General features: G+C 41.2%; 1 protein-coding gene across 1 annotated transcript in view; it reads left to right on the top strand.

Annotated features, from left to right (window-relative positions):
* Positions 1-12,630, top strand: part of ADAM12 (ADAM metallopeptidase domain 12) — a 352,228-nt gene that overhangs the window by 245,884 nt on the left and 93,714 nt on the right. Inside the window, exon 6 of the mRNA XM_077821415.1 lies at positions 10,436-10,619. Coding sequence (XP_077677541.1) covers positions 10,436-10,619 — 184 coding nt within the window. The remainder of the gene's footprint in view (positions 1-10,435; positions 10,620-12,630) is intronic.

Genomic DNA, 12,630 nt, shown 5'->3' on the forward strand with positions numbered 1-12,630 from the left:
ATCCAAAATACTCTTCTTTCTTTCCCAGGAAAAGGGGCCCTCCAGTTTAGTAGCAAATACGTGAGTCTTCTGGGGATATATTTGCAGATCTGCAAACCCTTTTGCATGCAGGGTATAGAATATACACACATAAAACCTATTTGTCTGAAGAAGATTTGCATGCACAAACCCCTTTACCTGAATACACAGGAGCACGTGCTGGAAAAGCTCATATACAGGTACACGTGCATACACTAGAGGAAGCCATGTTGAGATCTCACTGATCAGCAGACCCTAGGTGGGATTTTAAAAAGTACCTCCGTGATGTAGGAGCGTGTGTCTCATTGAAAGTCAGTGGAACTTTTGCTCCTGGGTTGCTTATGTACTTTGAAAACCTTACCCCATGTGCCCAGGTGCAGCATATTTGCTAAATAATAAGCACAACAGGGTCATACATACATGACATTTTTAAAAAAGAAAAGGAGTCCTTGTGGCACCTGAGAGACGAACAAATTTATTTGAGCATAAGCTTTCGTGAGCTACAGCTCACTTCATCGGATGCATGCAGTGGAAAATACACTGTAAGCTCATGCTCAAATAAATTGGTTAGTCTCTAAGGTGCCACAAGTACTCCTGTTCTTTTTGCAGATACAGACTAACACGGCTGCTACTCTGAAACATGAAATTTTTAGTCACTGCACAAAAACAACAAATAGAAAGTACAATCTTTTCTGTAGGTCCTACGGTATTTAAAATCCCCTCTTTATCGACTCCAAATCTGGGGCCAAGTTTGACTTCAGTGTCTCTTTACTGTTTTCCTATATTATTTATTATATAGTTCTACAAAATAACACACTAAAATGGCATTGTTCCTCTAGTTCCTTTGCTATCTTCCCTGGTCTGTCTTGCCATTCTAATGGTAAAGCTCACTCATAACACTTTATCTGATAATACAGTTACTGTACCTTGACTCCCAAGTACAGGACATTAAATTCTATTGTCACTCTGTGTAACTCCATCCTTGAATTCTGGGCACCAGGATTTCAGACCAATAAGCAGTGACACTGGATAAATCTGACTTGCAATGTGAAAGGATTAACCTGCCTAACTACGTGTTACAATGGTCTCTGTACATGGGTAATTTTTATATACTGTACTATGGAATAGATTTTCAGATTGATGAAGGCCATTTTGCTAGCATAAAGCAGGTTCATGTGACTGTGAGGCATATCTAAATGAGAACTCCCTTATTGTGCTGCAGTACCTGAAAACATCACAGCCATTGTTTTAGTGGTCGCTTTGAATTTCTCTGTTGTTGTTTTGAGTCAGACCTTTAAGTTCTGATGTATGTAATAATAAGCTCCTATATTGTGCTGTTCATCAGTAGAATTTATAGCTCTGTACAAAGAAGGGAAGTTTCATTACTTCAGTGAGATGAAGTGAATTACCAAGGGTCATCCAGCAGGCTGGTGGTAGAACCTGGAATAGAACCATGGTCTCTTGAGTCCCAATCCTGCACTATATCCAGTAGGCCATTATGTTACAAAGGGGAAGGAAATAATGCTATTAAGGCAATGTAGGTCAAATCTTGGACTACTTACTCAGGCAAAATTCTCATTGAAGACAATATAATGTAGATTGGCCTCTACATTTGGAAAATTGGTACATATCAACACAATAAAGGCTATGTTTCCTTTTCCTTTCAGACGGCCTTCATTTCATGCTTATCCAAAACTTGAGCAAACGCCACATTTGTGCACCCACATGGGCAATTGCACATTTCCGCTGTGTAATTGTCTGCACACTTACCTGATTGGCTTGCACTCTTGAGGGTTCCCAGTGCTCATAAAATGGAGGCTGGCAGAACATTTTCCCCTACAAGTATAACTGAAAAGGAGCTGAAACAATTTTAGAAGACTCTTTCCAGCTGAGCTTGTCTGCAGAGTTATGAACCTTTGAGAACAGTTATACAGAGGAAATACAGAGAGACATTAACTAATGGCAGTAAAGCTTCCAGAACCAGAATGATGTGTGGGCATGGGGAATAGGCAATGAGCATGAACTACTGAAGCTACAAGATTCATAATTAGTTAACTTCACTGCTGAGCAGAGGGGCAGCATGAGATATTCTCAAAACTTAACTCCCTTAGACTTAAGTGGAACTTCACTGATACATAGGCCTTGTATTGAGCCTCTGTATAGAGGTGAATTTCACCCAAAATGAATACATAATATATACAAATGAAACAGTCTTCTATTTCAGTACATTTCTTATGTAGTAAGGCAAATTACATATACATTCTTCTTCCAATGATAATAGGATTTTTTATTGTTTTTATTTAGAAATGAGTAAAACTTTGAGCTTCATTAAAACCAAATGTTTAATTGCATTCATGGGTATCAGATTTATTGATTTACTTAACTCTCCACTTGCAATGCAGCAGAATAATATATCATAGCTTCGGATAATGCTGCCCTAGCCAAGTTTTCCTTTAGTATCTCAATTTCTCAGACAAGTATGCATCAATGGTTTATATTGGCAGGGCCCGCTCTTCTGCTGACAGGTTGGAAAAGAAAAATCCCTTTTGTATTTTAAGATTTCCAAAAGCCTGTTGATTTATGAAATATTACTGGCTTTGCATTAGGTTTTGTTTTTTAAAAAAAGGAAGGGAATAGACCATTTCACTTTGTCATATTAAATAAGTCGAGTTATTCCCTCTAATTACACTTCCCCTCAGGAGGTTCCTGGCAAGTTAACCAGCAATTAATAACTGCATTTGTTATTTTATGTTTTAAGTTTCCTTTCAGTGGGATGGAGAGAGAATTCCATGTTGTGTTCCCTCCCACTCCACAGACGAGGGGGATCTGCCCATCCTGAGGAGGGATCAATCTTCTGCAGCCTTGTTTGCCTTGTCAAGGTAGTAGTGAAGGCTAACGGGTCTCAAATTCCTCCTATTTGGGGATGTGGGCAAGGGATTGTTTCTCTTGTGGGCAGGAGAAGGGGAAGGAGTTAACTGTGAGGCCAAGGAACCCCTTCTTTTCTGTAGGAAGGAGTGGGAGTATGGAGGTTACTGAGCAGGAAGATGAAATGGAGAAAGTGTGATGGGGCTTTGAGGACAGAGATAGGAGGAGGAGGTGAAGATATGAGCAAGAGACCGTACCCCTGTGACAGATGCTAGTCATGTCACTTAAGGCAATACTGGAAGGTGCTCAGGTACTCTGGTGATGAGGGATTCCGAATTTTGCTTTTGTTGTCACTCAGCTATTCAAGAGGGAGTCCTTTCGGTAGGCAAACTCCTTCCCACCAAGCACAGCTTCTTCCAGTTCCCTCCATGCTCCTTCACAGGTTTCTTCCAACTTCATGACCCACCACTAGCTGGAAGGACTGGGGAGAAATGAAGAGGCACAGGGCCTGTGTGCAAATAGCACAAGCCTTTGGTAGATCTCGGGAGATCCATGATGGATCCCCATCAGCTCTTTGAGCTCTCCCTTTTTGATACTTCAGTCTCTAATGCTGACGTAGAAGGGCACTGGGGTCCGGGAGCGACACTGGCCTGCAGAGGGCACTCCGAAGCTGGAAAAGAGCTAATTCCCAGGACGATCAGCAGGAGGTGCTGCACCGGTGAGTTGTTGCTTCATTACATTTAGGCACCTTTTATGAATACCTATGCCTTGTCTACACTTGTGGCAGCGTGTAGGATACAGGTAGCTACACAGGGGAGTAAAAGGCTCTGTCAGGAGAGGCAGTGGCAGTTGCCCACTGCTGGAGCCTTTTCCTGCTGCCCCCTTCCTCCGTCCCCCACCACAGCCTTTCCTTGATGCAGTGAAAGCTCCGGCAGTGGGCAATTGCCAGAACCTTTCCCTGCTGCCACTTTGCTGCCCATAGATTTTCCCTGCTGCTGGACTCTTTCACTGCAGCAGAGAGAGGTTTTGGCAGCAGGACACTACTCTGATATTTTTCGGCAGAGTAGGTGTGGGAGGCACTGCTTGGGCATGCAGAAAGCCATGTAGGGTATATAGTCTAAGGGTTCTGGCACGTCAACTCTACTCAACATAGCAGTGCCTCACTCTCTACCCTGATATTTATACCTGCGCTAGGGAGGCATGAAGTGTCTGTACTTTTCATGCTGCTGTAACTGTAGATGGATCTTAAGACGCTGCCAAGACAATAGGTACCCCTTTCCATTTTCAAATTCATTGCCCAATTTTGTTTCCATTAAAATGGCAAAATTCCCACAGGCTTCACTGGGCACAGGAGCTGGCCATTAACTATTTACAATCTCAAAGGAAAGTTTAAAGAACTGCACCAAAATTGAGCACTCATGTTGCACAATGTTACTTGAATCCTTTAATGACTCCTCTTGTCATATTTGCTCAGGTACATGTTCTGTACATTATGTACTTACTGCATTTGTAAGGCATGGATCAATGAGCATTAGTGCTGGCTGGGAAATGGAGAACAAAACATAGAATACTGTATAATTTCCATCTAGCATCGTAGCCCTGTACAGTAATATCAGTACTGGGGCCTAAAATAAAAAATAAAGCTCCAAACAGACCACCATTCAGAACCCAGGACAAATCCAACAACTACACCACCAAGCAAACAGGAACGTTCCCAGTCAACACAAAATTTCTGGAACAAAAAAGATTGCTGTAGCCTAGAAAGAAATAGAAAAATGAAAAATAATGGAGGAAACCTAAAAATGGCCCAGGCTAAAGATTACTGCAGTCAATGAACTTTACATCAGCAAGGACCTGTGGATAGAGCATGGGTCTGGAATGCAGGAGATTTGGGTTTTATTCCCAGTTCTGTCACTGGGTTGGTGACTAATCTTGAGGAGTCATAACTTCCTTGTGCCTCAGTTTCCCCATCTGTAAAACGGGGGTATACGTACTGACCTCCTTTGTAAAGCTCTACAGATGAAAAGAACTAAATAATTTAATTATTATTTGACATCATGTTGTAAATGCAGCCAGAAAGGACCTCCAGGAGAGAGGACTGCCAGAGAGGACTGTGAACTGAGAAAACTACTCTTGGCTGAACTCCGATACAAAGGCCCTGACACAAAACTCACTGAAGTCAATTAAATTCTGCCTATTAACTTCAGTAGGCACTGGATTAAATACAAAAAGCCAGCTCACCCCATTATATCATAACTGCTGGGCAGGAGCATAGGGTAGGAGGCATTCTCTCCGGTAAATAGAGCCTAGGTTATGGAGGGGTTCATATTCTAATACGAAGTAATAAAAATGTGGAATATTTTAGATAACTGGCCTATAATAATAATAATTCTTCCCCAGCTGTTTTCCAAAATTGGAATGGTTCTTGGTAAAAACTAGTAATATACAATGCAGTGGTGGTAAAATCAATAAATGTCTCCCAGCACTGACTAGTTTTTATTCTTTAAAACAAAAAGGTATTCAGCAGAAAATCCCAACTGCTGACTATTCTGCTTCGGAAGAGAACATCCCAGCTGAGCCATATCCTGTCTTGGCCTTTGAGAATGTGTACACTATGCAGGAGCGAGAGAAACCCATGCTCTTGAGGAAGAGGCAAAAGCAGTGTGGGAGTAATCAAACCTCTGAAAAATCTGCGACAAAAATGTGCAAAGAAAAGAGTAATTTAGGATTTATTTGATTTGCATCGGATTCTGAACACTGAAAGGCTGTAAGGTTCAATTATTGTCATCCCCCACCAAAAGAAGGAAAGATGTAGAAGTTTTCAGCTAACTACATTTTTAAGGTGCTGTATTTGGCACTGATTATTGGAAAAAATGCATTTGTAGGAAAAGAAAATTAGTGAGAAAACAGAGAGCCAGCCAAGATAATACATATTTGATATTCATTATCTTATTACAAATGGTCAAAACCAGGTGTTGATATCCTGTAGGCAGCACTCAAAGAATAACAATACATTAAACTGAAAGTTATATTTTTCCTTTATGTTGAATTTGCAGATTTTTGTACAGCATGATGGCCTGTATGCAAAGGTAGAGCTGTTCTTAAAAGGTGGTATTTTCATTCAAGAGGCACACTGAATTGAGGGTCCCATTCTCACTACTTTAGTTGGAGAATGAGATTAGTCACTCAATTAGGTGTCTCCTCTTCTCTTGCATCCACATTTCCTGCTCCTGGGGAAAATACAATGGAAGGAAAATAGTGCTTATTGAGTGACTTTGGACAATGGTTGGGATTACAAAATGATACACTGGGAAAGCTATAGTAATGATACTACCACTTGCAACTTGTGCATTGTACAGTGTGAGCAATTTGTTCTATAAACCCCTGTGATCATGACGCTGATGGAGAAGTGAGAGGTTTTTAACCAATTGTACAGAACAAATAAGGACTTTGTGTAAGTTTAAATACAAAATATAACATGTATTTTAGTAATCTGTATAGTTTAAGAAACACCTAAATGTTGTGTAGTATTTAGTGTTATGTAGCTGTCAATGCTGTAAGAATGTCAGAATTGCCCATCTTGGACAACGAAGCATGGAATTCTGCTTTCGTTGTTGTCTCTAGCAGCCTTCAGAGTTAAATGATTAGTTACACCAGAGAGGCTACAACAGTTCTTTAAGTTGTGTTGTATAGTTGCCAATTATGGGAGCAAAGGGAATGTTGCCCAAGTTTCGTAACCTCTTAGCCTTTTTGTGGGTGACTAAAGACTAAACAAAAGTGGAGAACTATTCATTTGAATTACGCTGTACAGAAGTTTTCCAGTGACTCATAATGGTTGGTTAATTTGTCCCTGGCCTTTTATACTTCATCCTGCTCTACATTTGCACTGTTCCATTTTGGCACATGAATGAAAGTAATATAACATTTAATGCAAAAATCCAAGATCAGTGGCTCATTAAGGTTTTGATGTTTAAATTTACTAAAGTCAGGAAATACCACACTAAAATTGACACTTCTCTCTTAGACCTTGCTTGTTCTGTCCCTTCCCACATTACTCTTCATTTGGACTTTCTGTTTTAGTCTCTTTTTAAGCTAGCGAAAACACTTACTCTCTGTTTTAGCTGGTCTACACTAGATGTAAAGCTCTGGGGAGGAGGGGAGGGAGAGAATAATGGTCATCACTGAATTATAAATGCTCCAAAACAGTGCATCTCAGCCTCAGCTATATGGGTTGCTGTAGAAATCTAATACCCATATCTGATGCTTTTAATCTTCAAGATGTTTTTGTAAAGGTTTAACAGTCCACAGAACATGCCTGTGTGGTGGGTAAATATGAGTCTCAAGTGACTGGCCAAAGGCTACCGAGGGAGTGGCAAATGAAGAATTTATTGGGCCCTCGTTTTGTTCAGAGCAGTAAATTACGCCTCTCTCTCTCATAAAGATCTTCTTGTGGATATTACACAGACTTTTTAATATGGTGGAAAAACCCAATCTTCATCCTCAAAGTAAAGATCATTAGCGTTAACAGAAATGAACCTTGGTTGACCAGGCTGAAGCATAGTTGTTTTATCCTAAAACTGTATGTCAGCTTAGCACCAAATTTTATTTAATTGGTTATGAGACATGGGCTTTGATCTATTTCATTTTTTTCTTTTAATTCCAGCTCGTGGTGGGGCAGCAACTCACCGGTGTGGCGCCTCCTGCTGGTTGTTCGGGGAATTGGCTCTTACCAGCCCTGGAGCGCCCTCTGCCAGCTGATGTCCCTCCTGGACCCCAGTGCCCTTTACCCAGGGATTCTGCCACCACAGCAACCCACAATCTCGGTCTCCCCATTCAGGGGAGCCCCCAAATCCCTACCTCACCGGCTACTGTCAGTCACCATCTAGTCCCCGCTCACTGGGGCTGACTGCAGTTTGTAAAGGCCACTCATCATTAGCAAGGGGGGGGTTGGACCTGCTACCTCTGCCTGTCTCGGGGATGCCCCTCCTCAGCCCCAGTACCCTTTGTGGGCCCTTAACTCAGCCTGCAGTTGTGCTAGGCTGGAGCTCCCTCTGCCCTTCCCCAGCACTGCTTTACCCTAACAAGTCCTACAGCCTGGGGTTTTGCTAGGCTGGAGCTCCTGGCTCCCTCTGCCCTTTCCCAGCACTTCTCCACCCTAGGTACCCTTTTCAGCTTCCCAGGCAGCCAGGTCCTTCCCTCTCTAGGGCCAGAGAGAGAGTCTGAGTTCTTCTGGCCCATTGCCCTCTTATAAGGGTTAGCTGGGCCCTGATTGCACTGGCTACAGCTGTGGCTGCTTCCCCAATTAGCCCAGCTTTCTGCCCTGCAGCCCTCTCCAGGGCTGCTTTATCCACTTCCGGCAGGAGTGGGGTTACCACCTCGCTACACAGCTGTATTGCTTTTTTCCTAATAATTCTGGTTTTTATTATTATTTCTTAAAGTCTGTGTTTATGGTGTTCATCAGTCTTCTGGGACACTTTTCACTCACTGCCCCAGGAAGCATACAGAGATCCATGGTGCCATAATAATAAGTATAATATCTTATACTTACGGAGCATCTTTATCACAAGCACAGACGTATTAAGAGTATACACTTCATATACACAAGGATACATATACACCACTGAAATAAAGCCAACTCTGGGCTGAAAAAATGTCAGCTGTTTCACAGCACACATGGACAGTACACAGCAGATTAGGGCAGGAATTAAAGAAGAATGTCATAGTCAGTTCCAGCTTTCACAGGAATTTTAGGCAGGCAGAATGCAATTACCTCTGCTGCAACTTTGCCAGTGTTCAGGGATTAAAACTCCTTATTTTACAGATATGGTAAAAATTAATTATACTATGCATTTTTGTAGTGCTTTTCAGCTGAGGTGCTAATTAATTAAGCGTCACAACAGGCTTGTTAGCTAGGTAAATGTTGTCCCCATTTTACAGAAGGAGAAACAGCTGTAGGGAGCTGATTTGCTTTTGTTACACTGTAACCCAGTAAAGCCCGATCTACTGATGTCATGTGCCATAACTCTTCAACAATCTCTCTGCTGCCTTTTGATACTGCCTGACAGGTTTTCCCCTTCTGTAACCCTTAATTAGCAAAGGGTCCTGAGAAAGGAAGAAACTGTCTCCAGTGTCCTGCCCAGCATCACCTTTCTCAATAAGAGCAGGTGCTAACAGCCAAAGCTTTGAATTCCGTTGGTTCTTTTATCCTCTGCTTACCGTTATGTAGTTATTGCACTAAGGATGCAACTCATTGTAAAGCTCTTTGCAGTACCATCCAATATGAAAAATAGCTAAATGTCATACTCTCTCTTCCTACTTTAACTTCCACCTTGGAGCTGGAGTCCTGGCTTCTAAACCACCTTTATGCCCATCTGTGCCAGTTTCATGCCAGTCTGGTCCATGATATAAATTAGAGCAATCTTTTGATTCTGTGGTACAACCTTACATGGGCAGCTTTAACTATCCACTCAAATGATATTATCATACTATGAGTCTATTGTACTTTACGCTAGCCACCAATAGCCCCTAAGGGGCTGTTCCAGCAACTAGGGATTGCTGGGGCATCGGCACACTCTGGTCACGCTCCCTATGCAGTGGGGAGTAAGTTGAAGTTGGTGTAAGAGCACTGTGGTAGCAGTCTGACACCAGAGGGGGTTCCCTAAGGTAAGGGGAATTTGCTGTATGCGGCTGTGAATGTGGCAGGACGGTATCCAATGTGATAAGCCTTTTTATGTGAGCTGTAAGAAGTGTAAAAGGAGAGTGGTTCTCTGGCCAGAGCACAGGACTAGAAGCTTGGAAATATGAGTTCTGTTCCAGGCTCTTCCACAGACTTCTTGTGGGACTTTCATCAAGTTACTTGTTTTCTGAGCCACTATCTCTCCATTACATACAATAGATCTCAGGTGTTTAGCAAGGGTTACTTTATTAATGTGTGTAAAGCTCTTTGAGATCCTTAGGTGGCAGGTAATATTGCAGTACGTATTATTATTCTTGGGGTTGATTGTATTAAACAGAAATCCAGTGGTTAATGCATCTGGGCTCCATTATAATTCCCTATCATACAGTATCCGATAACTCATTCTGATACTGAGGTGCATCTTTGAACAGGCAGATTTGCTGCTTGCAGCAGCATGCACTTAAAAAGTTATAATACATATTGCTGATCATAATGAATTCTGTATTTTTTCTTATAAAAGTATTTCACCACATTCTTGTTCGTTAATATTTGCTAGGAGTCCTTCCAAGCAGATGCAGTGGTAATGCATCACGGGAAGAATGGAAAACACATCAAACACAAATGTAATTTTGCTCTACAGCACAACATTTCAGAGGAGGAATATTTTCTCTCTGCCTTTGCTTCTTGTAAAGTACAGTATGCCTAGATGACACATACATCACTGATGTCTAAGACCCCAGTAGGTTTTGACATTATAAATCAGTACTTTACTGTTTCATATTTCATCATCATTATTAAAACCTGTAGGTTGGCTGAAAACAAACACACATCAGCACTTAAAAGCAATGTGTCATTTTCTGATCTTTTATAAAACAGGGGACTTATTTTATTTGAAAATAAAACCTACATTCTGGAGCCATTGGAAAATGCTACAAGTGAACACAAGATCTACCAAGCAGAGAACCTGAAAATAGCTTCCGGATCTTGTGGCAACCAATTCAACGTCTCTGGCATCACTATTGATGACATACCACAGTCTTCTCAAGCATTCACTAGCAGGGTAGGTGGAAAGATAGTTTTATGTTTTGGAATTGTTGATCATCTCTTTATGCTAATTTCCAGAAATTGGTGAAATATCCAGATCAAACTTAATTGCTGCACTACATGTGTATCATTTGAAGTAATGCATAGATGGGGACATCAAGGCTCCATTGAGTGGGGCCAAGATTTCACCTTGAGGTGGTGACCATCATGAAATCAAGTAAAATAGAGATAATTGGAGAAGACCAAGCTAAATTCTCTCTTCTTTGCTTGCTGGATGGTTCCCTACACTACAATAGCAGATGATTAGCCCAGCCTAGTTCTAAACAGCCCAGCAAATGGAGCTTCTGCCATTTCTCTTGGGATTGAGATTCCATTTTTATATAGAGAGATTTTCCCATTTCTAAATTTCATCATGACTTCTGGTATTATACCTCTCTGGATCTACCTGGACATGTGGTTTAGGACAGCGGTTTTCAACCTCTTTTCATTTGCAGATGCCTAAAAATTTCAAATGAAGGTGCATACCTCTTTGGAAATCTTAGATATAGTCTGTGGACCCCCCCAGGGATCTGCGGACCACAGATTGAAAACCACTGGTTTAGGAGGCTATCACTTTTCCTCCCATACTTAGGTCAAAATGTGGCTTTTTCCAAGGAGAGGCATTGGGGAAATTGTGCAGTCTCTTGCTGCTGCTCCCTGTGCACAGCAGGAGCAATTTGTTCCTTGCATTAGGCAGAAGTTTCCCTGTGGTGTGCCAGTCCTGCTCCATTGACTGACGTAGAGGGAAGAGATGCAGTCACAACCCTGCCTTCAACATCCTGCTCCCCTGGGAATAGCAGGAGCAAGCAGGCCTTATGCTGCTCAGATTATGAGTGAGCCCTGGGGAACTTTTTGCGCATCCTTCCAGCCCTGCACAGGGGCCACTCACAATCTGAATCTTACTGCTTTGGCAATCAAACTTGTTTAGTTCTTTTACACTTTGTCCATGAGTTAATCTCTCCAGTGTCTTAGGCTTCTATTCATCAAAGCATTTAACCACATGGTAAGGTCTCTTAAAAACAATGGAACATAAGCATGTGTTTGAAGTTAAACATGTGCTTAAGTGCTTTGCTAAATCAAGGCCTTTAATCATTTTTCTTGCTCATATTTTAATTCCTCCCTGTTTTCATTAATGGGGTGGTGCAGAATTGTAGGCAGATTACAAATTTTGGTAATATATTTTGATTCCTGTGCCACTTGCAATTCAATCTTAAAGAAAGCAGCTGATAATGTCTAAATAGCTTTTGGCCCACACAAGGAGGAAAGGAGAATGTTATAGCCATGTTACTTTCCTAATAATACATGTTGAAATTTAAACAAACTTTTACATTGTAATAGGACTTTTACATTGTAATACATCTTATGCACCCGGAACATGTTCTCAGCATTTTATTCTAGGGATATATCATTTGTAATTGTTTTTATGTAGGAGGAAATGTACTTGACTTGCAATGCAACTAGCTAATGGAAATTGTATAAAATAAATGACTTTCGAACCAGATGGAAAAAATACTGCCACAAATTCATGTGCATCTTGGATTGGGATTGTAGAAGGGAATGTTTGAGATGTTCAAGAGTAACATAGTTGCACAAATCTGTGCACAGGTTTTATTAAATGAGAAATATTAGTGTTTATAGCCACACTGCCTACCTAGTTCATTTAGTCTTTGCATTAAGTTCAGCGTTAAGGAAAACAGCTTAAAGGGCATCAAGGGATGTTGTTTATGTACTGGAACAAATTCATTTGCCTTGCAGGAACATTAAACATTACATTTCCAAATTTCTTTTTCTCCAAATGCATGTACATTTGCTGTAGATATGTTGCTGTTTCTTTTAATAATGCTGTAAGTATGGATAAGTCAGAACATAGACTGCACCACAATGCAATTAACTGCAGAAGACAAGCTGAAAGAAGTGATAATTAAGTACTTTTTATAAATAAATAAATAAATATTGTACCTGAGGAACACACACAGCCTCTGGCCAAG

The sequence above is a fragment of the Eretmochelys imbricata genome, chromosome 7 (genome assembly GCF_965152235.1).
Source record: "Eretmochelys imbricata isolate rEreImb1 chromosome 7, rEreImb1.hap1, whole genome shotgun sequence".
NCBI lineage: Eukaryota > Metazoa > Chordata > Testudines > Cheloniidae > Eretmochelys > Eretmochelys imbricata.